Source organism: Rhynchophorus ferrugineus, unplaced genomic scaffold, assembly GCF_030347505.1.
Source record: "Rhynchophorus ferrugineus isolate W39M unplaced genomic scaffold, kcgeb_rfMv2 rfM4, whole genome shotgun sequence".
NCBI classification, from domain to species: Eukaryota; Metazoa; Arthropoda; class Insecta; order Coleoptera; family Curculionidae; genus Rhynchophorus; species Rhynchophorus ferrugineus.
Genome location: NW_027472583.1, coordinates 23,345,028 through 23,371,225, shown reverse-complemented (window position 1 = coordinate 23,371,225; position 26,198 = coordinate 23,345,028). Strand labels below are relative to the sequence as shown.

General features: G+C 30.2%; 2 protein-coding genes across 3 annotated transcripts; one reads left to right on the top strand and one right to left on the bottom strand.

Annotated features, from left to right (window-relative positions):
• Positions 1–647: 647 nt before the first annotated feature.
• On the bottom strand, positions 648–12,666 carry Csp1 (chemosensory protein 1). 2 transcript variants are annotated; one of them, XM_076404111.1, is made up of 3 exons: positions 12,522–12,666; positions 7,449–7,635; positions 648–1,041 (listed from the first exon to the last, which is right to left on the bottom strand). In XM_076404111.1, exons 2-3 carry the CDS (start codon positions 7,633–7,635, stop codon positions 899–901), a joined length of 330 nt encoding a protein of 109 aa, XP_076260226.1. In that variant the 5' UTR covers positions 12,522–12,666; the 3' UTR covers positions 648–898. The 2 variants fall into 2 exon arrangements, with proteins under 2 accessions (XP_076260226.1, XP_076260224.1); XM_076404109.1 differs by lacking the exon at positions 12,522–12,666 and having other exon boundaries at positions 7,449–7,677.
• Positions 5,247–25,398, top strand: LOC143196435 (uncharacterized). Its single transcript, XM_076404108.1, has 2 exons — positions 5,247–5,295; positions 24,870–25,398. The coding sequence occupies exon 2, from the start codon at positions 24,882–24,884 to the stop codon at positions 25,329–25,331; it is 450 nt and encodes a 149-aa protein (XP_076260223.1). The 5' UTR covers positions 5,247–5,295; positions 24,870–24,881; the 3' UTR covers positions 25,332–25,398.
• The last annotated feature ends 800 nt before the right edge of the window (positions 25,399–26,198 follow it).

Here is a 26,198-nt window from a genome sequence, read left to right as displayed (position 1 = left end):
CTATCGGATCCGGTTATGATTCAAAATCGTCCTCTAACCAACATAAACACACATCCAAATTTAGTTGAACCAATCATCTAGGAAGAATTTATACAGGCTTATATCTATTTCTGTCTTCCATAATCGTCATAACAGGTCAATCGAAAAGTTCCCGGCCTGACACTTAGATGGCGCTACTAGAATTAAATCTATATGATTTTTAGTTAACCCTGGCACCTACTTTGCACAGAGCTTTCTCATACCCAAATATTCGTGAATGATATGTTGTACACGTTCAGTTGATATATTTAGAGCGTCTGCTATTTCATTCAATTTCAATTGACGGTTATTAAAATCATTTTTTGGATTTTTTAAATGTTTTCGTCGGTAACAACCTCTTTTGGGCGTCCACTGCGCTCACCGTCTTCGGTGTTCATTTCACCACGTCTAAACTTAGCATACCAATCATTGATAGTTGATTTTCCTGGGCAGTGTCCAGAAAGTCGGCATCAAGTCAAGTTTTTGCTTCAACTGTATTTTTTCCCTTCAACAAACATAAGTTGCTGGTGTCAGGCCGGGGACTATTCAATTGACAGATTCTCAATGGCCAGATTAATCCTAGTTGTATAAAGGATATAATAAATTATAATTAACAAAAACTCGATATAATAAATGTACACATTTTATTCATAAATATATTATACTATATTTACTTACTCTAGAATATAAAATTAAGTCTTAACAATTTATTTTAGGTCCAGCATCAGAGAGAATCATAATTTCAATGATCTAGAATACTTATGACACACGCAATTGATTTTTAAGGCTTCAATTTTTCTTTTGAAAATACATTTTTAAATAAGTTATGGAACCAAATTGAAAAGAGGAATAGGTTTACTGAGGTAATTTTTTAAATGACTTAGCCCGAAGCATATTGCTGCAGCATTTTGTTCCATTCTTTCGGGTAATTGACTTGAACGTAAGCCAGAACTTTCTTGATTTGTTTCTGTTCCTTATCAGTACATTGTGGGCAGGATCCTCGTAAAACTAATGGTGCAATACCTACAAAAGATAATTATTATATTTATTATAGTAATAAACTGCATGAAATTTATATTTAATTAAGTGGTTTAAATTTGAATTTAAGAAAATTGTAATATTATTTTCTGTTTGTATGTAGAGGTTTAACTTATTAGACCATGTAACTGATTTTCGTAGTATTTATGGCATGGCAAATGAATTGTGACTTAAGACAATATAAAACTTTCACATTGTATCGAATGTGAAACTAAGCCAACCAAGAAAGGCACCAGGTAAACAGAACACACGTATCAAATAAAAAGAATATCCCATCGGTTCGTTGTGGAGAGTTTCGGATAAGGAAGGTTCAAATATCGTGGCTAGACAAAACGTGTCAGAAGTTAGACCTGGCAGAGGACTCCTAATGGCGCCTATAAGCATAAACTTTAAAGAAGGCCCGAAATCGTGGATTGTTCGAGAATTGCTTAAGAATCCGAAACGCACATGTTCTATCGTCGTGAGAAGTTCCTAAATGGAAGAATATTTCCCACTCCGGTTCTGAACGAATCGGGGTACAGAAAAGGGTTTCTTGGACCAGCCTTGTTCACCACTACCAAGTCCCGAGGGAGGAGCTTCAGCGATAAAACACGGTGCATCGACAACGAGAATCAGAATTGTTAAGAAAATTGATAAGAAAATGAATCAGAATTGACTAATGATCTGTAACTAAAAAGAACATCAGAATTAGGCAGAATTAAGAAGAACGAATTATAAAGAAAATGTAGCAGAATTACTAAATAATTACAAGAATTGACAAGAAAGAATTACTGAAGCATTGAAGAAATAAGTGACTAAAGATTTGGAACTAAGAAGAACATCAGAATTAGACAGAATTAAGAAGAAAGAATTGATATGAAAATGTATCAGAATTATTAAATAATAACAAGTATTCACAGGAAAGAATTGATAAGGAAATGTAACAGAAGTACTAAATAATTACGAGAATTGACAAGAAAGAATTACTGAAGAATTTAACCAGAAGACCAGAATTAATAAAAATCTCGAAAATGAAAAGAAATATTGATAAGTAATCAAGACTCCAAAACAATGCAATTCCTGTGTGTCAGTTCTACAAAACCAGGCATACAATTTAGTAAGTGAGTTCCATCTAATGCATAATTTTTTTCACCATAATGTACCGATTTAATATCTTTAAATGTATATAAGTTTTATTAATAATTTAAATAAACAACTCATCTTTGCATATTAATTTACTCAAAGAAGAGATAAAATAAACTGTATTTTATTTACAACAGTGTTCTCTCTCCAACAACTCAACAATATATATAAATATATATGCATTCGTTATTTCTTATCTTATGAGCTACTACTATTCTAGCTTAGAAACGATTGAACTAAAACAGGTGATATATTTTGTATACATTTCATCAGTAATTAAAATAATTAATGTAATTATGTTTTAACTACTAACATCATGCAAATAAAATTTCTTCATAGTAGGCGTTGGGTAAACATATAAATTATGGAGATGTTGAGAAATCGTGTAAAAAATATTCAGCTAATGCAGTGAACAACTTTCCCTTGCAATATATTTTGTTGAAAAACATTCAAAGAAATATTAAAACTTGTACATATTTCAACCGACTGGCTTATTATCGAGAAAAAAATGATTTATATTTACAATAATAAAATATATGTCAAATGCTAAGGTGTTCTAAGATAATTTCGCGAAAATTAAACGAACAATGTTGAAATCAGCAACGAACAAATTGATATAGTTGTGAAGATTATAAAGAAATAGTTTTACAGTATAACATCTCAAAAAAAAATGCACATATTCCATGATCCTCGATTTATGGACCATATCACCTCCAAAATACCACTCTTTAGTAGCTATTTTTCGCCATGTGAAAACATTCTTGACGTGTGCATCGAGCCAACTAAATCTGAAGAATATGCTGGATGTTGAAACAACGCGTACTTTAATACTCGTATAATGAGTCGAGGAAGATTTAGAGTTTAGTTTGAGAAAACTAATTTCGTTTCCTTTTTCATGTTTTTCAAGGAAAATTTATAAATACAAATTCCAAATTCTGTCTATAATGTATGTACCGTTTTCATCTTGAAAATTTCTCAGCCAATCCAACTTGTAGTGTCGCAATGGAAGTCATTACCAGCTTCCAATAGCTCATGATGAATAATTCCTTCCTATATCCTATTCCCTATCCCACTTAACAACTGACATCCCCTTCCGTAGCATCAATGTGCGCTTTAGTGTAATTGATGTGTGTTTCCCGGACTACAGCAATGATCTTTTTCTCACATAATTGTCGAACGTGATCTACTTTTCAATACCCGTAATGATTCATACCAAATTAGCTCCATTTTCTTCGTTTAACAGCGATTCAGAAACATAAATTCGATCAATTCTGACACAATTCTGACGTTCATTTAAGCGCTCATCACTATAAACAACACATGATATATCGAAAATGTAGCATATTTTCAGAAAAAAAAATAGGATGACCTTGTGGAATTTCCATTTTCAAAGGGCAATAAATTTGAACTCAGTCAATTCTTCATTTACATCTAGAATATTCTATGGACTGTTGTATTGTATATCTAGTATGGCTTCATTAATTAAACATTAATGGAGATGTGCGACTTATATGCGATGAATTACCTTTTCCCGAGCATTATGTTATATAAATGATTTTTTTCGCCTTGCTTTAGTCTTTACATATTAGCCGATGAACTAGCCTTGCCAATTTTCATGTAGTGTTTTCATGTTTCATTCAAAATACATGAAAATTACCATTTTAATGTATTTTCGCTTCTAAAAACATACAGCTTTCTACCTTCTTTATTTCGCTTTATTTCTTTTAATTAATTCATTCTTCAATTTGTTATCGAACAAAGCAATTTTATGAATGCTTTTTTATGTTTTCCTGGAACCTGGAATTTCTAGGAAAACAACTCATAACCACTGCCCACTGATAAACTAACCAGAAGATACTCATTAAAAATTATTTTCTTGTCTACTGTTGATATCAAAAATTAAATTCCAAAAACTTCAATAGAGGTTGATATGATCAACATCAAGATATCCCTAATTTAAGAAAAAACAGAGAATATGAGTTATGACTAGTGAAAAGAAGTATGATTGAACACGACCAAGCTATATTGCAATTAATGATTGTAAGAATTAATGAAAAAAAGACCAAAGCATTGACAATTGATTGAAGTAGCACATAAAGTTTCCCTCCAAAATACTAGAAATAAAATTAGTCTGTTGAAATATGACAACCTAGGCACTGTTGAGGAACAAATCCAGAAAGACATAATCAACAATGATGTGGTGAATAATATGCGAAGTCCTGAAGCACTGACAGCAGCATACTGATTGAAAATTATCCACTCTCTCGGAACACTTGCTATGAATTGATGATAGCAGTTTGAAATACACCGATTTATTAAAGACAACTTGTCTTTTGGCGCCGTAAAAGACAATTTTAAACCCTACTGAAAAACTATGAAAAATATGAGAAATTCAAGAATTAAATAAATACAACGGTAATAAAAATACAAGTTCTAAAATATCAAACCAAGTGTTTTAATATTAAATCGTTTTTAAATTTGCAGTATTAGTTTCACCATTTATAAGGTTCTAATTCACCACCAAGGTTGTAAAAAATATTAAACAATTTTCGCCAGTATAAATATTATTGATGAAACAACGACAATCATGAGATAGATCTTGAATGTTAAACAATCTGAAATTCTTGATTTTGAATTCAATACACTTGAATCGATGTGCGAGTCAATAAAGCTAAAGTTATAGTGCAAATCTATAATATTTCATGTTTTTTACAGTACATAATTTTATTTCAAAGAAATTATCTGCAAATTGGGTTAAAATATAAGGGATAACACTGACGTCAAAACTATACTTTACTCGAACAAAAATACTGTTTTTAACTTTCTCTCTCACTAAGCGACATTTTTCAAAACGAGTAATTATATTCAGACTACTTTCACTCAATAATTACTTTTATATTCCTTCTATCAACATTCGTCCATTAAATTTTCGAATACCACAAAAAATATTTAATAAATATACCAAGAACACCACAAACATTAATCGTTATTATGTTAATATAAATTTCGTCAGATTTTTATTTACATACGGTTCAGACAAAAAGATTATTTAAATTTCAGGTCGATCACTTTTCGATTAAACCGTCTTGAACTATTGTCTGTATACTAGTGCAAATTGTAAGTACCACTATTCATTCTAATTGCATGCTACTATATAACTCTGGTGTACGAGGACTGTTCAATAGAAACTAAATCAAATACTGCAAATAAATAACAAATATTTTGTTCCAAGTGTTTGAATTGAACATAGTTGCAAATTGAACAGTTTTCAACGTTAATTAGATTGTATATTTTATTTGATATTTGATCATTTATCATATTCTTGTATTTATTTGTCGGGATATCTCGATTATATCGAACCTAAGTGATACAATAATTGTTCAAAGAAGTAAAATTAGATCCGAATTTAAATTTATATTTCTTATATAGATCAATTTACGTTATATATTAACTTTTACATCATCTTAATAGTCCTTCAAATGATATTTTTTAGTAAATATAATACTTTCAATACAATACACTTTAACACTTTAACTTAGTTTTCCTAACATTTTTCGAGGTTTACGAACAAACAATAATTCCCTGGAGGCAGATCTTGTGAGTACAACGGATCAATCCAAATATCAATTCATTATCTTGATAATGTCGAGCTACTACATTGTCACATAATGCGTATATTTTAATATTTAATTCCAATAATGTTGACGTTTATATTCCGTTTCAAAAATAGCCGATAAGTAATACTGTATTCTTTTCGATAACTTCAGAGAGCATTGTTTTTGGCTTCTTTTACCACATATTCATATAGTTCCTTTAAACCGGAAATAAAGATACTCAAAAATATTAACACTTGACAATTGGGATGATGACCATAGTAGCATTCATTATGGATTTTAAAGTATATAAGTGGTGTGTCGTTTTATTTAAACTCAAATCAAGCGATCAAAATACCTGGAAATTGCCGAAGTTCATTCAGAAAAAAATGACTTTTGCATCATAGGTTTGTTTAGAAAATATCGATATTAAAACTGATAAAAAAATACTTATATTTTTTCCGAATATAGAAAGGAAGAAGATAAATGAGAAACGATTTTTTTCAGCAAAAATGTATTTTTCAGACCAAGAATCTTATTTTGCTTGGATGTGGTGCTAACCATTTATCTGAATATATTCATATCTTTTGCTTAAAGCATCTATCACTAAAAACTGTCCTAATTCACTCCGGTTGGTGTTCAACTTAGGAGTTTTTCGTGATATAAATTACAAATATCGACCAGAAAAATTTAAAAATATTCAAAGAATCGGACCGTGAACCAAATTGAAAATAAATATTATTAAAACTAAAAATATAATTCATATCAGAAAAAATATACAATGTAAATATTTGTTATTTATTCAAAGAACTATGTTATTTACCATGCGTTGCTAATATAGGAATCTGGTGATTTTTTTTTATAATATATACAATCAATTCAATAATACAATCAAAATATAATTTGAATTTTAATTTAAAACGCAAAGGGTTATTTCCTGGAATTTATTGAATACATTTATACCAACTTCGGTTTTTTCTTGAGTTGAGAGTCCAAATGAAGCAAATATAGCGTATGCGAAATAAACGGATTATAGTGTTTTGATATCAATGAGTTCAAAATGGTGATTTTGAAGTCAGTATCAAAGAGCCTGGAGGGTCAGAAAAGTTCGAAGACAATGAATTCCAAGACTTATTACACGAAAAGCCTGCTCGAACTCTCAAGAAAACCTCAGATAGTTTAACAGCATAAAGGTGTAATGTAATGAAACTGTTATAAATTATAATAATAGAATAAATTGAGCGAGGTGCTCTTGATAAAATATCAGTAACAGAGAGTAACATAACTAAATAATAACCATTTTATTATAACGATGATTATCAAGGTTTGATAGTACCTTAATAGGTACTAAAATGATGTAAAAAATTTGAGAAAAATGTATATAAAACGATGTAAAATATCTTGATTATCTTATATATTGCACCAATATTTCTTAATAAATGTCTGTTTAAAGCGAAAAATGATCAGAATACGTACAAGTACGTACGTTTTTGATAAAATTTGAAAAACCAGTGTTGTGTGAAAATTATGGCAATAAACAATAATACAATAGAGCTGCACGTAAACAACGAAATAATTTTGTTGTTTGATTCTGTCTTTCTTGTTCGGCTTGTTTAAATCTTACTGTTTTTTAATCGGAGATATGTGTATTTTTCACTATAATAATTAAAAACTTACTCTTTATTCTCCGGCCTACTGGATCACAGGGGGCTTCTCCCAAGGCACATTTCAATTGTCTTTGAAGGTATCGTTTATCGCTCAGCGTTTTCTCTAAGGCGTCATCGGAAATAGGCGCCCTCGTGGTTTCGCATTGGCAAACGACCAACAGCGCGAGAATAACGACCAAAAAAGCGATGGGTGACATCTGTAAACGGAATAAGTTATGACACATTCGATACGTTGTTATAAGCGATTTTACTGTTTATATATTGTTTCACAATTTTTTATGCTAGACCATAAAACGACAGGCGGAGACTAAACTTAATGGTAAAATCGGAGAAACTTTGGTGATAAAAAATTCAAGGAAAAACGATTATAGTACCGGTTTCTTGTTCTTCCAATATTAGCAAATAGTTCTCAGAAAGGCATTTACAAAAAAGTAGATAAACATACAATTTTAGGTCATTTATTTGTACAATGACTGTATTTCTAATTGTTACTAAAACAAGCAGTCACCTTGAAAGGACTGTATAAACTGAATACTGAATAAGTAACCTTTATATTCATTCACCCAATTTTATTAATGATTAGTTTAAAATTAGCATAACACAGAACATTTTATAACGTTTGGTAATTTTTCCAACTAAAAATTAATTCAACAGTGTGTTCAAATAAAACTTGTTCCTAATCAAATGTTATATTATTTTCTATATTATGTTTAACACCAAGCCATCCAGATGTCTTCAGCTGCCTCAGAAAATTAAAAACGTCTTTTTAATCTCACAGGTCATTGTTCAATAATATCAATTATTAATACCCTCTACCACAAGAATTGACCATGAATTTCACTTATTGAAACTGGTTTGAAGTCTAAATGATTGATTCTCATTGAATTACGCTTTAAATGAATTAATTTTAAATCAGATTTATAATACAACATAAAGGCATGTGCAAATTTATTATAATTAATTTAAATTCATGTTAAAATACTGCTGACATGACGTAAAGAACATTGTTTAGGTTTCGTAACATTTTATACATTTTATATATTGTAACATATATTTATGTCCTTTTTGAAATATATACTACAAAGGTATTTAAATAATAGGTAGTGGAAAAAGTTATTTTGCTTTTGATATATATATATATATATATATATATATATATATATATATATATCCATGTAGGGTGATTTTAAATCAGCGGGATTAGTAAATAACTGTTAATCATAAACCTGTCTAAATCATTCAATTCGACTTTGTAACTGTTAACAATTAATGTGATTGAAGTAGACAATCAAAAGTAAATTACTACAGATAATAATAAAGTAAATTAGTACTCAGTCCATTATATTTTCTACTATCAATTCATGTGGATCACAATTATTGAGCTTCTTTTGGTAGACAATCTTATTTAGATGATTCCTAACAATGTTATGTCTAAATTCGTGCCAATATTACGTCGACATTTATATGACAAAAGAAACGAGAAAACCAATGCGTGAATTAAACATCAAAATATTCCAAAAAGGATAACGTTAGATTGAGTACAGGAATGAGGCTATCTTCATACGTTTAAAAACGTTCTATAGATTCTACCAAAATCTCTTTTGCCCCAATCTTATATTAAAAAAGTATATAAATCTTAGATATACAAATATAATGAGATTTTATTTTAGAGGACTAAATGCCATTTGCTAGCTTAAAATACAAAAAAATGTAAATTTAGAATTATTTTCTTTTATATTAGTAACTACTGTTTCCCCATTATAAATAAGAATCCAGGTATATACTTATATACAAGAGATATGTTTTAGTACATTTTAAAGTTCGCCAATATACGATTTGATATTATCATTCTAAAAACCCAGTAATGATTTAGTAGAACAAATTATTAATAATTTCTCTACATAATATTAACCTACAACAAACAATAGTTGGTTTGGGTTTGGTAGACCTTCATGTATTCGAGACCTTCTTAGGCCATATTTTTGTATTTAAAATTCTCAGTAATATCCGACACAAAGCTTCATTTCCTATTGTAATTTTTAGACAGTATTTCGAAAACAGTTTTTCAGTGTTTCAGTGATTTTTATATTGAATTTAGACATTTTTTTTTCTTTATTTATACTATCCAATATATGTTTAACTATTCCTAAAATTTATAAATGTTATGACACATATAGTTGAGTAAAAATTTATTATGATAACTATTTTTTATTGTTTGATATAAATTATTCGATGGTTTTCTCTACTGTCGGCCGTATCTAAATAATAATATTGAATACGTCATATTATTCTTATTTTTATAAAATTACTTTTCAACACCTAACGCTTTGTCTTTCACTAAAGTTTAGATGTTTTCTACCAAAAAGTTTAAAATAATACAATGTTTTTTTTGTAATAAAATAAATAATTAATGCCAACAGTCTGCAATAACAAATTTGAGCACTAAAATTAAAAGTTAAATTTTATGGACGAATTCATCAAACAGAATTGTGTAAAAGCTACGAATAAATGCGTTATCGATATTTATCAAGCATTATTACTTTCCCACCTTTAAAAGGCTTTATAATATGTTTACATCTAATATCTATAAAAAAATATTGAAATATTAAATGTTGCTGAAAACCATTATTGTTTATTGAAACCTAATGCAAAGAATATCGTATTTGAATCCAATTTGAATAGATCTCCAAATCTGACAGTAAACATATTTCAAAAGCAAATTCAAATTTTATTTCTATAATAAAATATTAAATTATTCTTACATTGAAATATATATAAATATGACTCAATGTGATAAATGGGTATATTCTTATAATCTTACGCAAAAAACTCTATAATCACTATCAAAATTCATCATATATTAGTAAGATCAGAAGGACATATTGTTGTTTAATGATCTGTTAAAAACTGACGAAATTAGTACATCCAATAAAATACAAAAATAGCGAATTGTATTGTAACTAAGACGGTTAAAATAATTGATATAAAATAAAACCGAATTATTGGTATTTTAAATCCAAGTTATAGTGGAAAGAGCATGTCAAATATAGAGCAGAATTCAGAATTTTTTGTATGAGGATCAAAAAATGTGGTAGTTGCTTGAAAGACAATCTGAAGTAACACTTCACAATAAACTGTTATTATACAACCAAATCTTGAAATCACTGTGAACTTACGATGTACAATTATGGGGTTACGGAAAGAAATCTATCATTAACATGGTCCAAAATTACCAAGACGAAGTTCTTCGGCTCATCATTAACGCTCTAATGTTAGTACATTAGAAATGAGAGCAGTTCTGAAGCAAAGCAGTTTTCGAAAACCATCAAGAAAGATTGCAAGATGTCAAAACGTTCATGTTCTACAACTGCTTAACAACAATGGACTTATATGGGTGGAAGTATGAAGGTTGAAGAGAAAAAAACCCTTTGAACTAATATATGATATATGATATGTGAAAACAATGCCCTTTTTTAAAAGTATGCTGAGTTGGGAGTATATCCATTAAATTTAAAATATGTTTAGGTTTTAGATATGGATTTTAAATATAATATGAAGGAAATATTATAGTATAATAGTTGTAGACAATAACTGATATGTGTGTCAGGTGATTTTAAATAAAACAAAAAACTATTTTTTCATTGATTAAATATAATATAGTTCAATGAATTTGATTGAGTTAAAGAAATAACTCATCAGGCATCACTCCCTCTAACTATTTTGTCTAAGTACACTTGTTTTGTGAATGAATCTGCTATCAGGTTAATGGAAAAACAAAAAATTATTACAAATTTATAGAGATTATCTTACTATTATTCCATGGTATCACCCTTCCGCTTATAGACTTTGTTTATTTACAATTAAAGAAACCATGACATGAAATATTGAAATCTTTAAAATTAAATACCTCACCTGATATTCTAGTACAACGGTTTCTAATGGAATATGCCGTCGTGCCAATACCGCACCAGCATTTTAATGAGTTTAGATTCCCTCGAAAGAATAAAGAAACAATTATACAGCCTTGGCCGTATTCTTATCGTCCTCAATACTAAGTGTCGCAAATTATAAAGGCGGAAAAAATTAACCAAATCCAATCCTACTCGGCACCGTACTTTTGGTCTGGCCCGTCTTGATCATTATCAAGAGCTCGCGAAAAATAAAATTATAGTATGATAAGCTTTAATTTTCGGCTGTTTTGTAACCGGCACAAAGAAGTAGTTAAGGCCGTAATTGGAAGGTCCCGTCCTTGAGTGAATTAAAACAAATTTATTACGTTTTTAACATGTCAAAATAATACAGCGAGACGTACGAGACGAAATTAAGTCGTTTAAACCGTTACGACTATCCAAAACAAAATTCTGATCAATTTATTTTTTTCATCATAATTGATTTGCTTGAGAAAAAACTTCTTGAAACCCGCATGGATATAAATTAAATTATTATTTAATACTGTTTTCAATAACGAATCAAGTTATATTTATATTTAAATTAAATTTGTTAACATCAATCCTTGTTATTTTCGACGAAACAATTGAAATACTGTATGTAATTATGTTGAATATATTAATTAAGCTAAATATCCGACATTATACTCGTTTTTTAAATTTATATATCATTGATCTTAATCCTAGCGTCGTATGTAATCTTAAGTGTCAGTTATTTGCCTTGATTTAATGGTGACTTTCAAAAAACAATACCCTGACAAATGTGTCACCATCAAAACCAAATCAATTCTCTTGTTTGATCGATAGACAATAAGTAAATCGAATTCCGTAGCCGCCTAAGAACTTTTTAAAACGCATAAGTAAACAAGTTGTCTAGCAAAGATATGTCAGCAAAAGAACTGTTGTATTCTTGCGGACCAAACAATTATAATAAAGTATATCATTTTACAAGGATATGTATGTTATTCAATAAACAATAGCAGGTTAGTCTTTTCACATAATATATAACAAAACCATACATTCATATGAATGTTTATGCAAGCAAAATTTAATACTTTTGAAACATTCGAATTTTATTTAAACTGAATTGAAGTACTTAAACCGCAATAGAACCAAAAACCTTTAACGGTACATACCTTTAAAATTGTGTCAGTTTCGTCGCCCAGTGGAAGACGTCTTCAACAAGTAATACTCCTTCCGACTGCACTTGAAACAATCGACACGTCGGATTTATTTATAAAAAGTGAAAGTCCAAGACGAAACACATAACACACGGTCTCGGGCTCGTAAACTGAACGTTTGGAGTAACGCTACTTTGAATGAGACAATTACATCGAAATTGAGGGGGAACAAGTCTGGAAAATACGCGGACTGGCCGCTACTAAGGCGTTCATTGTTCGTTTCAGAGGCGTCTTGACCGATCCGGTTTCTGTTCGAAGAAAAACGTATTTTTACAAGGAACAACAACATCTCAATGAAGAAATTATATAATACTGTTTCAGAATTATTCATTATATGTAAGATGGGCCATTTATTGACTTGTTATCAATAATATTATTGGAACGTAAATATTGAATAATGAATAAGTTATTAAAGATAATCGCACATTTATGAACACAACATTCTGCGATAATAATGTCATTTCTTTTTTCATTCATTTATTATATTGTTATTAATCGTTGACGACTAACCTACAATTTGGTTTTACGATAACTTAAATCTAGGTATATATCTAGAAGGACCCATCGGCCCAATCTCAATCTCTGGTGTATGTTTATGTAATAACACTGTTGTTTTTCGCCTTACACAATCCAATAGTTTGATTCTTTTGTGTTTGTGTCCTGTACTGGTGTTATCCAAGAGTTATAATACCTCGATACTGATATTAAAATATTAATTGTCTCTCTATCAGCCGGTATCTGATATGGTCTCGTTTTAAGTAATCAGTCCTGTAGTATCTGAGTGCACCCACAGTACTCATCAGGACTTTGTTCTGTGTTCCATATAGATTTCAATACATTAACATATTTCTTCCAGCAAAGTTTTGCATCGATATTCATTCCGAGATAAGGATATATGGTATATATGGTATATATATGGTAATAAGTATCGTTGGGAACTATCGACTGAAAACAGTCGAAACAGTCGATGGTCGCAAAATAGTCGAAACAGTCGATAGTCAAAAACGACAAAGTCAAGAGCGACTGAAAATAGTAATTAATATTTTCAGTCAAATGCACGGTTCGACTGTTTTTTTTCCAATTCGTATAAATTGCTTCAAGAACTAACTTTAAAAAAGAAAAGGAAAAAATAATTACTGAATACTATTATAATAATAATACCTAACATGCAATTTATAATTTAATTTTAAATGAAGTAGAATTACTTTTATATTTGAATGTTCTGTGGATCTATAAAAAGGAATGGAATTTTTCTATGGAATGGAATAATGCCCCACAAATGTATTTTATTGTATTTTAATGTGTTAATTGCTATTTTTAAGTAATATATATGCAATAGAACTTAAACAAAACCTAAAAACTAAAAATGTACAATAACCATAAATACTATATAAAAATTAAACATATACCCAGTCATAGAAAATAAACTAATCCATGACATAATTAAAAATAATCTGAATGAAATAATATAAATACATTATTTATTATTGCACGGAAATATTTTTAACAAAAATCGAGAGAGTAATCCAAACATTATCTATTGTTGCCATAAAACCAGTCAAAAGTATTTTACTATTTATCATTTACAATTTTAATCTTTTTACCCTATTATATTAACAATTTAAAAAAAAATTAACAAAATACTATAAAATTAATATACAATATATTGTTATTTACAAGCAAACCACCAAAAAAATCATAAAACTACATATATTACATATAAATCTACGTAAGCATAATTTGGGTACAATTTTGTCAAGGTTGCGGCTAGGACGACCGAGCCAAGAACGTTAAAAATCAATCCAATGAAACAAGTAGAACCAAAATTAGTAACTAAAAGTACGACTGAAACAGTCGATAGTAAATATTAACAAAATCAGTCGGACCAAAAATAGCGACTGAAACAGTCGATAGTAAAAAGTAATCAATTACTAAACGGTCGATAGTCAATTTCAGTCGATAGTTCCCAACACTAGTAATAATTAATACGTAATGTTATTAGCGCTTGTACGATCTGATTATAAGTGAACTGTAAATATACACTTTTACTGTCGTTGATTTTTATTTTCCAGGTTTGGATCTTATTCGAGATTCCAGGTTATATATACATAATTTATATTATATTGTAATTTCCATATGGTTTCTTCGCTATTGCCTCCGAAACAAGCAAGAATGCCAGTTCATCAGGAAATGTAGCCACCGTGATATTTTTCATTTTCGGTATATCACATGTGTCACATGTGTAGTAAACGTTTTTTAGCTTATTTTATTGTTGATTCGTCTTCCTTTTTTAACAGTTCAGTGTATTGTTTCTGTTACATTTCCTGTAGCTCCTGAAGCTAAACCTTAATATCCCATACTTATCTTAACGCTTTTGTTACCTTTTTACCTTCATAGGCTTTTTCAATTATATCTGTTATTTTATGGACCTGGTCAATTGTTGAAAACTTGTTAATAAACCAAAACTGGTGTGTTGGTAAACAATTTAATGGTAATTACCAAAAATAATTTCCTTCGAAAACTGAAAATGACAATAATGCCAAGTAGCTAGTAGCATTATTTATTAATGATTACAGGAATTGAAGAGACACATCATTCACTAACACTCCGTAAAATGACTGTCGGAATAATTAAAATATATGATATGCATTTTTACCGAAACATTTGTTTTTCTTTTTCTTCTTAGTTTTACAAGAAATTGAGAAAACAAATGTTGTGGGTTAAAAACAAATTGCCAAAACAAACTGTATTCTTCATTATTATTATTATTATTATTATTATATAATTTTTAATTGAAGAAGATTTTTGGACTACAACTTACGAAATGACACTCAAAAATCAGAAGAAGAAGAATAAGTTTATGGATGTTATATGTTTAATAGTAATAAATGAATTCATAAAGTAAACCATATAATCCAAATAGAACAAATGGATGCGAAACTGAATATTTCCTAACCATTAGTTTATCACATTTTAAAAGAAAAATTAAAACTGCTAAAAATGTTGTTTGCTAATTTACGAACAACAAAGAACAAAACATAATTCAAGGTTGAAGCGGTCAAGCGGGACTGAAATTTTGTAAACAATATTGTGATCGGTGGTAAAAATCAGAAACCATATATTAATAGGCAGAATGATCAACATCAGCCTAACCAGAGGAACAAGTCAAGTAGTTTCTGCAATATAAATGGACTAATTCATAAAGACAACACTGTGTTTTTTCATGGAATTGTCGATCGCTTGGTTACCCAGAATAGATGCCATATTATTGGTCGAGGTTCGGATCTAATATTTTGACCAATCACTGACCTAATTATTTTGGTGACTTGGGATCGTGTGACTTACTACTTACTAAAAAATAAGCCCGCCTGTCTGGACAGTGTATACATTGAGGCGATCCAAAAGGCTTGCACCAACACTGAAGTTCTAAAAATATCCGTTAGATGTCGCGAATTGAACAGTGTTCGTACCATTAACTATAAAATTCCCTCTATTATTACTGACTGATTCACAAGTATTTATTTGTAGAAACGTTGAAAACATGTCGAATATTTTCGACTTCCTCACCAGTAAAATCGATTCCGATATTTGGAAAGCAGTTGAAGAGGATGAAAAAAATCATAAAATGAGATCCGAAGCTAAAGCTAAAGAGAGGCGCCGTCGTAACGCAGGACATAGCGAATCAAAAAACAATTCTGAGACTGAACAACCAAAGACGGACGACTCAGAGGCTCCTAAGAACTGAATGTTATTAAAACACAAACTGTCGTTGTTCCGTTAAATGTAATCAATAAAGTTATGACTAGATATCGTTTCAGTTTTATTATAATGTTCGCTATCCTAGTTTGCTACAATCAAATCAAACCAATATTAATGTAATTATCTCACAATGGTTATTTGTTTTTAGACTTGCTTGAACGATGGCTTTTATATGGCAATATATCAAACAATTTTTCAATAGAGGCAACAACAACATTCTTGAATTTAAACCTGATATGTTAGTACCAGAAATTTTAGTGGACTCGTTTGCTCTCGATAATGAGCAACCTGAACCAGAAGAACAGCCAGAAAAGAAAGTGAAAGCTCCGAAGGAGGAAAAATTCGATTTAAACCATCCAGACGAAACTCTGTTAAATGATAGCGACTTCTGGTTTATGGAAAGATTGCCAACTACACAAAAAAATTTCCCTATGACACAAGATATTATGAGACCACTTGGAAACATGAATAACTTTACACGCAACTATTAATCTTTAGTGTAATTTTTATAATAAAAACGTATTAACAATTGAAGTTCTAGTTTTCAATTATGTCACAGGATTAATGCAGCAGAGCGTTTACAACCATTTAACTATGCACCTAATACAACCTGACAATTAAGTAAATAAGAAAGAGTTAGGTTATTTTCAGACCGCTTCTTATTTTCGACTTGGAGTCTCAAGCCGTGTTTATTAAAAAAACTAAACAATGTTTGCCGCCAGATGTAATGAAGCCTCATAAATAAAGAAAGTTATGACGGATAATTTTTAAGCATGGTGAAATGGCAATTATAATAATAATAATTATTATTATTGTTAAAAAACTATCGAATGAATATAAAATCGAAAAAGCCTCCTCCCTTTTTGGGAGTGAACAACACACCGCAATGGAAAGACACTAAAAAAACACAGCCTTAAAGTGCTGTCTAACCATCAGGTTAAAAGGGCTCCACTAAAGGTAACAAGTGTTACGAATCACTTATGATTCGGGAGGGAACTGAACTAATAACAACACTTATGACTTTGGAACAGAAGTAAAGCTTTATTTACATCGCTGGTCTTTTATACCATTTTGAACAGATTCTAAACAAACTACAACCCCCTCTACTTGTTGTTCTTCTTCTTTTCCAAATCCTAGGAAATTAATCTTGTTAAATACATGAATCATATATTTAACACCCTATCTCAATTTAAATGTACCTAACAGCTAACCTAATTAACAATATAAACAAAGATCATTATAAAAATACATTTAAATTGCGACAATAAAACTGTTACATTCTACATAAGGATTTATTTGAACTTAGAAATATTCTATTTCTACATGGTGAAAATTTAATTTTACTTAATGATTTAATTGAATAAGTCTGCACAATTATGCGATATGCTAACGTAATGAACAATTAACTTAACTAACATAATTCTCTTTTTGAACACTTAAAGAACCTTGAACAATCATAGAAATAGCCACCAAAACACCGTCCACTCGATAATACCAATTATTTAGTTTGTTCTTCGGCTGCCAGACCTACATATGTATATTTGCCTTCGGATAAATTTATTCCATACCACTAAAACATTTTCTGGTTTGTCTTTACCTCAGTCGGTACCACCTTGAAGTCCACTATCGCCTTTTAAGAGTCTATGGTCTTTTGGGTCTTCAAGTATTCCTTTTGCGGCTTTTCTAATAGCTTCCATCGATGTTGCTATCTTCCTTGTTTAATTCCTCGAACAGTCGTTAAATTATGCGTTTTTGGTGAATCTTTAATCTCTCTTCTATATTCTCTATTCCCATTCCAAGAAAGCATTCAACTTCTCTTATACTTCATAAAAACTTTCCATTAAGTCCGCTGTTTGCTCTTCGTGTCGTTTTATAAATGCATCAGCATTGGATATTACCGAATAATTACTATTTCTTGTGAACAAGCAATAGTCATTAAGTGATCTCTCAAATCGTAACTTGTTAGTCACTTCATTAAATCTTATATGGCTAACATTTTGGTGAATATATATATCTCAATCCTCAGCCCCCTGCTTTTTCTCATTTATACCAATCTCTGAGATCTGGGCCCACAACCTGTTACGAATCACTTATGATTCGGGACAGGATAGAATTCGTAACACCACTTATGTCTTTGGAACAAAAGATCTATATATATATACAATATATACATATATATATATATACAACGCTCTATATTTGTTGTTTTTCTTTTCCAAATACTAAAAATCTGCTCTTGAATACACATGAACCATATATTTAACAACTGCATGACAAGATCTCCTATAAAGGTGAGAAATTGTACATAAAACAAACTGGAAGGATGATAGATACAGTGATAAAAGACATCTGAAATATGACACACGTTTAACCGATACGATGGATATTTGCCTCAATATTCAGTTGAATGAAGTCTAGATTTTAATCAACTCATAAAGCAACTTTAAGAGTGATCATCAATTGAGTTTTAAGATTTATTAACGCCAAAATAATCTCAGTAAGGTCACCGGCTTTAAGACCATCTTTATCTGCCTTATACTACCAGAAAAAAAGCTGGGTTCTTATCGATTAATCACTCGGCAGTGATAGGAACTCCCGTCCAGGGATGCAAGCGGTAACCATTATAAAACGTCGCCTAGTTTTAGTTAATAAACACGATGTCAATCGGAAGCAAATATTTCACTTCCTATTTTGTCTATTAATTTTAGATTTTGCCGAGACTTATTATGTTAAAAAATTGTATTTCTGTTTGTGTAAAAACCGACTAGTAAAAACCGATTAGTGATCAGATCGAACGTGTACATTTTAATCTATAACGATCTCCCATAATTACTGTATTTTTATTTCATAAAATTACTGATATTCATAAAAGTCTACTTCTGCAACAAGTATGTGATAAGTCTATAATATGATACAAAATAGTTTATACTATTATTTATTATCAAATATTGAAAATATATTCGCGACGTCGTTATTGCATTCGCACAGACAAATGTAGAATGGCTCCTTCAAAAATGTCTACATTTATTGTACTAAACCCATACATTCACCTCAAGTCTTGTCAGGATTTTATAATTCGAAATGATTATAGGGGATTAGATAAAACTTATTTGCCTTAGAAATGAAATATACTTTAAAATGTTCATCCCACTTCGGGAAGTTCTTCCAGAATAGTTCATTTGATGTTGTATTGCTCCCATTTTTTTACATATTACAGAACATTTACACGAACACATACTCAATAAATGTTAGCTCTTTGGAGCCCCCACCGTATTGTTTTATCGAAACAGTATTACTCAAGTGACTGTTGAGTTTTGCTGTTACTTTTGTCACGGTAGGTGTCTAGTCACAATCCTTTTTAAGGATCGTCGGTCTCTGTCAGTTAACTTGTTAGTTTACTTAACATTATTCTTTTTTACCAATAATGTTTTACCATGTTTTGTATATGCTATCATTACTGTGAATACTGTCACCCGTGAAAGATCACAATTTTCAACTGCTCCCATCACAGACCCTCCTGCTGACCGACCCTCAACAATTTGCCCTCTATCGATGACTAAGAGATTTATTTTTCTGAGATTTCTGGGATTGGTGAAATTTTCACACATTTCACCGACCGCTTGTTTTAACCATCGCAAAACAAGGCGTACAACATAGTAAACTAAATTGTGCAATTCATATAGTCTACCCAAAAAAGTTTTGAATATACGTCATCTAAATTTGTGACCTCAAAACGTCACAATGTTATCGTGTGAACTCTGAGCTTTAGTACAGATTGCCAAATAACCAAATTCAAATCTAAATAATATAATTAAACAAAAATAATATTATCGATTATAATTTATTTTGACATTATAGTAGATTTAATGTATATATTATCGAAGGACTTAAAACTACAATTGAATACACAGTTATAATATTTTGCAGGTTTGATTATATTTATATTGAACTCTTTTCCATACCACCTATCAGTAGAGTTCTAGGCGCGTTTATAGTTGTATCTCCTAGAGGCCTAATTGCACAGTAATAAAAGTGTTTACTGTAGTCGCAAAACACAAATATTTCGTCATCCGTTCATTTTGTGGCTTGGCTTAAATCCCCTGTTATCTGCAGTAAATGGCTATTTTAATTTTATAATCATTGTTTTGTTTTAATATTTAGGCTATTCCATTCATTTGGACTATTCGGACTTATAATTTTGTATCAACTACATGAAGTGTTTAATGTTTCTGTTAATAAAAACTATTGTAATAATCATATCAATTGAAGGATCGTTCAACTTCTATCTTATTTTTCACAATTCAATCGGTCTCCACTTTGCATTATATTGAACTCTTTTGCATACCACCCTATCAGTAGAGTTCTAGGCGAGTTTGTAGTTGTATCTCCTAGAGGCCTAATTCACCTAATTAACAATTGTATATCCAAATAACATATTTTACTTTCATCAGAGGGCATATTTACCTTTTACCCTTAGTTTTTGTGCACCTCGGTACAGTGTTTCCTTGTAAAGACATTTTATCACATTTCTTCTTAATTTGTTCTGTTAATACCTGTATACATTTTTTATTCTGTTTTCCTGTTTTGCTGATAAAACTAGATTTAATCACTGCATTGTCCTTGAATTTGCCATATCAGCAAAACTGTTACTATTCTTTCTCTCCTGACTCATTTTAACCAAATGCTCATGTATATTCTGAACAAATACACAGATATCTGTGCACATAAATCTTTTACACGCTATACTACAGTTATCATATATTAATTATATACTCACTTTTCGTTGTCCACTCTCATCGCCCTGTATTCAAAATTGGCAGCATTGAATGATATCATGTTCAGAAAGATTCATTCAAGTGAATAACTAACATCTAAAGTGAAAGTATTATTAACAATTCCTGATTCCAGCATAAAATACAATATATCTGCAATGAATTATTAATAAATATTATGACTAGATAAAATCTAATCAATTATTATTTCAGCGTTTACCTTTTTCCATCAACTTTTGTGGTCATAAAACTATTTTTTATTATCATCTTGCCATGAGTAACCATTTTTTTATTTTCCACGGAAATTGTTTTCCAAATATATTTTTTGGCATACGGAATTAATTTATTAAATAATTCAGAAAAATCAGAATGTAAAATAAATTTCGTCTGGTAAAAAATCCAGATGTATAGTCATATTATTTAAGTTGGTGAGCAGATTATTTTAGGGTAAAATTATTTTTTATCTTCTATAAACCGGAATTTTTTTAATAGAACTTTTGATTATATTCTTATCGAAGATGAAATGTTAAAATGTCGAAATTTTGGTTCTTCTGATGACCAATATATGTTGCTCCGCCATTTTACTGAAAGACATAATGTATGGAAAAAACATATATAATTAACGATAGAAATGGATAGTCATTACATTAGTCCTAATTATATATAGAATATAGAAGATAAATGTCCCTGATGATAAAGTACATCATTCTCAATCTTAGATTTTAATAATTCAGATAGGTGGATGATATCTTTCTTGTCTCTTTGAAGTATTAGATACTTTCCTTCTTATTTTTCTGGCTAAGTTGATAGTTCTTTACCAATTTATATACTTGTTTGTTTTACTGGTACGAAACCTAACTGCTGGACTTGATTTTCTATGATTTTCTATATTTATATTTTACTACAGCCCTTCCTTCAGGTTCATGCTGATATATCAGAAATTTAGACCGAAATAGCCTTTGTCCAGTTTTTGTAATTGAATATTTCCTATAGATTCTTGTATTTTGAAACTCACTGTAATTTTTTGATTCTGAACTTGAGGAATAACTCAGCTGATTCATTTAATTTGCCTGGTTTTACTCTATGCGTATAGGTCTTTCGTGCTGTATTGTGCGGTTTTCTGTCTAAAAATTCAAATAATTAACCGGCTTGAAAAGAAGGTAAGTAAAGTAAATAATAATATTTCAAGCGCAGTGATAAAAGTGTTTACTGTAGTCGCAAAACACAAATATTTCTTTATCCGTTCATTTTGTGGCTTGGCTTAAATCACCTGTTATCTCCAGTCATGGTTTTGTTTTAATATTTAGGCTATTCCATTCATTTGGACTATTCGGACTTTCGTATCAATTACATAAAGTGTTTAATGTTTCTGTTAATAAAAACTATTGTAATAATCATATCAATTGAAGTATCGTTCAACTTCTATCTTATTTTTCACAATTCAGTCGGTCTCCACTTTTCAACTTCTTCATGAGATCGAAAATTATATTAATAGTTTATGTGGTAATTGAGGTAGCTCTCGCATGTTTTATTTAGCTACATTGTATGGTTTTATGAATGGTTGTAATATTATCAATAACACTCCAAATATAACACAAAATATCTGCAATAGAGATGTTTGGTCGATATATTGATGATAGCGGCTAAAATTTCTGTTTTGTCTTGTTCCAAATCTAGACATTTATAAATAGTTCTTGCATCTCTCCCCCCGAGCGCACCTGAACCTTAACAGCGCCATCTGGTAACCCCTTCGACAATCATATTCCACGAAATAATTTTTAACTCGTATAAAAATCCGAAAATCAAAGGGATGTAAATTTGATGACCATCCCGACGGGTGGCTGTTAATTTACGTTTGTAATTGTTCCTAGATCAACAGTAAAGGATGGATGTGTTTTAAGATGTTCTCAGGTGTTGTTTAAGGTGGTCACTAGCCAGTCAATAAACTCAATGCCGAGGACTCAAATTCCGAAAAAAATCCAAGAGATTAGTGTAAAATTCATATGCATACATATATCAGGCATATAAATTAATTTTAAAGGGTGTATTGCATATTCAATCAATTCAACCTTCATGTAGAAGCCAAACTGACAGGTTTCACTTTTTAGTATACGTTATTTCATCGGAGAGTGAACAAAAAAATGTTATCAATGCGTTAAAAATGTTAACAATAATAATTTATTTAAGTTTCACTTTACGCCTCAATTTGAATGCTATGTGAGGCTTATGGCAGCCATACTCTATTGAGTACAACATGTATATTCTGATTTCGATCTTTTAAAAGTGATGATTTTAACACCGAAGACAGAAAGCGTTCTAGAGTACTGGAGCGTTCATTACTCGAGAAATTCATTAATGGATATCACTATCCGCTACAATAGACGTGATTGAAACAAGTACGAGGAAAGACACAACAATATTATTGTTCAACATGAAAACGCTAGACTACATGTTGCAAATACAGTGAAAACATATTAGGAAACATTAAAATGGGAATTGCTACCGCTGTATTCGCCAGATCTCGCTGCTTCTGATTACTACTTCTTCCGCATGTTTCGGACCTCCTTGATCAACGCTTCAATTCTTATGAAGATACCAAAAAATAGGCCGATACGTGCTAGTAACTGGTAGTTTCGTGCAGGTAGCTTCAAATGTTATATCATTCCTTCGAGATGAATCGGTAATTTGCCAAAAAAAGATCTATTAGTGGAAAATACTTTGAATAAAATAAATTGCAAAAGATTTTTCACAATATTACGCTTCAAATTATAAAAAATATCAAAAAATAAATTTATAAATATAAAACTAATTTATAGTCCTAAAATATTTGACAAATAATTTACATTTTGGAGAATCAGAAACAATTAGTATTTTCAATTTGTACTGCTTTTAGGCATGATGGTCTAATTTATATTATCGTGAACCGATAAAGCGGTACCGTAATTATAATTCACTCTTAAAATCACTTAAAATCACTTTTAGCCTCCGACATCATACAGATAAATAACTATACAATAAATATGCATTAAATATTCTTAGAATTTCCGAACATCTTTCATATGAATCTTCGATGCCTACACACAGAGAATCAAAAGAATTTTAGTCCTGTTTCTATGAAAAAATTACAATGCCGTCGAGACTTTAATTCCAGGTTGATTTTATTTGTTAGCAACAACCTAATATTAACAAGTAACAGTAAGGTATACAGTAAGGTAAACTTTATTTCCTCATAACTCAAGCATCACATTATAATAACAAGACGATCTCTAAAACAACAACTCCAAAACATTTATAGATGAATAATGAGCCTTTTAAACAGAGGTGATTTTATATATAACTTGACAATTAAAGTTTAATATATATTATTTAATTAAGTGCAGAACAAATTATCTGACAAATGATCACGCATGTCCATCCTTTATAAAAATGTATCTAGCACTGGTCTGTTGATTGTTTTTACAATAAGCAATTTATACAATGTGTTTTATATCACATTTAGGGCAAGGCAATATCGCCACCCCATCTATGTCTGTTTAATTTAAAAAATGTTCAATTTAAAAGACTCATATTTCATGTATTCTAGATATAATATTATTGGACTCAAAATACGTGCATTTAAATAGAAAATCAACGTCGTAACTTGTACATAAAATAAAATATACACCTTCTTGTTTTGTAACAAAAGCATAAATAATAGCGATGTATATAATAGTGCAAATATCTACTTTTCATTAGGTGCTACTTTAGTAAAGTCACGATTCTTTAATTCTAGTTGACAAGAAAAATGTTAGCGTTTTTATGGGATTTAGTCAAGGACCCATTCATAAGAGAACCCGTGCCTGAAAAGGAAGAGCCGGAACTTGAAAAGTTCGATCCGAATATGCCCGAATTCGATATAGAACAGCCTGAAGACGATGACGCGGATGCTGGAAGAAACGGCCATCCGAAAATGGACTTAGAAACATTCAGTAAATTAGCTGCACAGGAGGAAGCTGCACGCAAAAAAAGACCCTTGAAGCAATCATTTTCACCGAATTTCAAACCTCCACCTGGTACGGTACCATCTCTAACCCCAGGTCCATCAAAACAAAAGGCACCGAGCACGACAAATCAAAAGCCGCCTGTTATAGCGAAGCCAAAGGCACCCACTGCTGTAAAACAAAATCCACCAACCACTATTAAAGATCCAGTGAAACCCAAGCAGCCTGCTGTGCCAACAACAAACAACAAATAAGTCAATTGTTACAGTTATAGAAATACAAGCTTACGAAGATAAATAGAAACATACATAGTATCAACAATTTGTTTTAATATGAACCTCATTCAATAAAACTTCTATAATAAAATATATAATAAAACGTCTTGAAAATTGTTTGGAGTTTTATAGAGATCGGTCTTCTTAACACATTCAAATTGAGTTAAATTCCATAATTGTAATTATATCAATTTTACATTAGTTAATTTAGGTCATAGATATCACCCATAACAAGCTTGATTTTAATAATTTTATGATAAATTTTCACATATTATATAGGATTTTGAAGAAATGTTAATCAATTACATTGGAACTTGGCGCAAAAAAGCAATAATGCTTAGAATAAAACTAATCTAATCTAATAATATCTGATATCATATTCCTTGAGAAATATTGTGAAACTTAGGAATCAAACAACGTTACTTTCTCACTAATGCATCATTTTTAGAAGGCTCTACAGTCTATTTATATTTTATTTACGATATTTATATTTTATTTTAGAAAATCTTAATTAAATATTTCTTACTAATATTATTTCATAAGTAAGGTTTATATATTTGTTATAACTTTACTATTAAATTTCAATTAAAACTGATTACATGCCAATTGCCAAAGAGCAGTAATAATTTATATATGACGTAAACTTAATATGAAGAGACTGCAGACAAATAAAATTGTTTCAAACACTAATTCGTTCTAAAAAATGCGGACACTTAACGTTGGCCTAACGATAAATACCAGACCCTAGTTGAGTTGAGATATAACCGACGTTTAACATTAATTCAATACCAATAATCAGTAGCAAAATCAATTATAATATATAGTTTTATGCCATCGGATGTGTTT

What these genes read in the sequence shown, in the direction of transcription:
- Csp1 (XM_076404109.1), bottom strand. Translation starts at nt 7,662, where the DNA reads ATGTGTCATAACTTATTCCGTTTACAGATGTCACCCATCGCTTTTTTG. An exon ending in AGTAGGCCGGAGAATAAAGA is followed by an intron (nt 1,042 to 7,448) that starts GTAAGTTTTTAA and finishes TATCTTTTGTAG; the next exon opens with GTATTGCACCATTAGTTTTA.
- LOC143196435 (XM_076404108.1), top strand. Translation starts at nt 24,882, where the DNA reads ATGTTAGCGTTTTTATGGGATTTAGTCAAGGACCCATTCATAAGAGAA.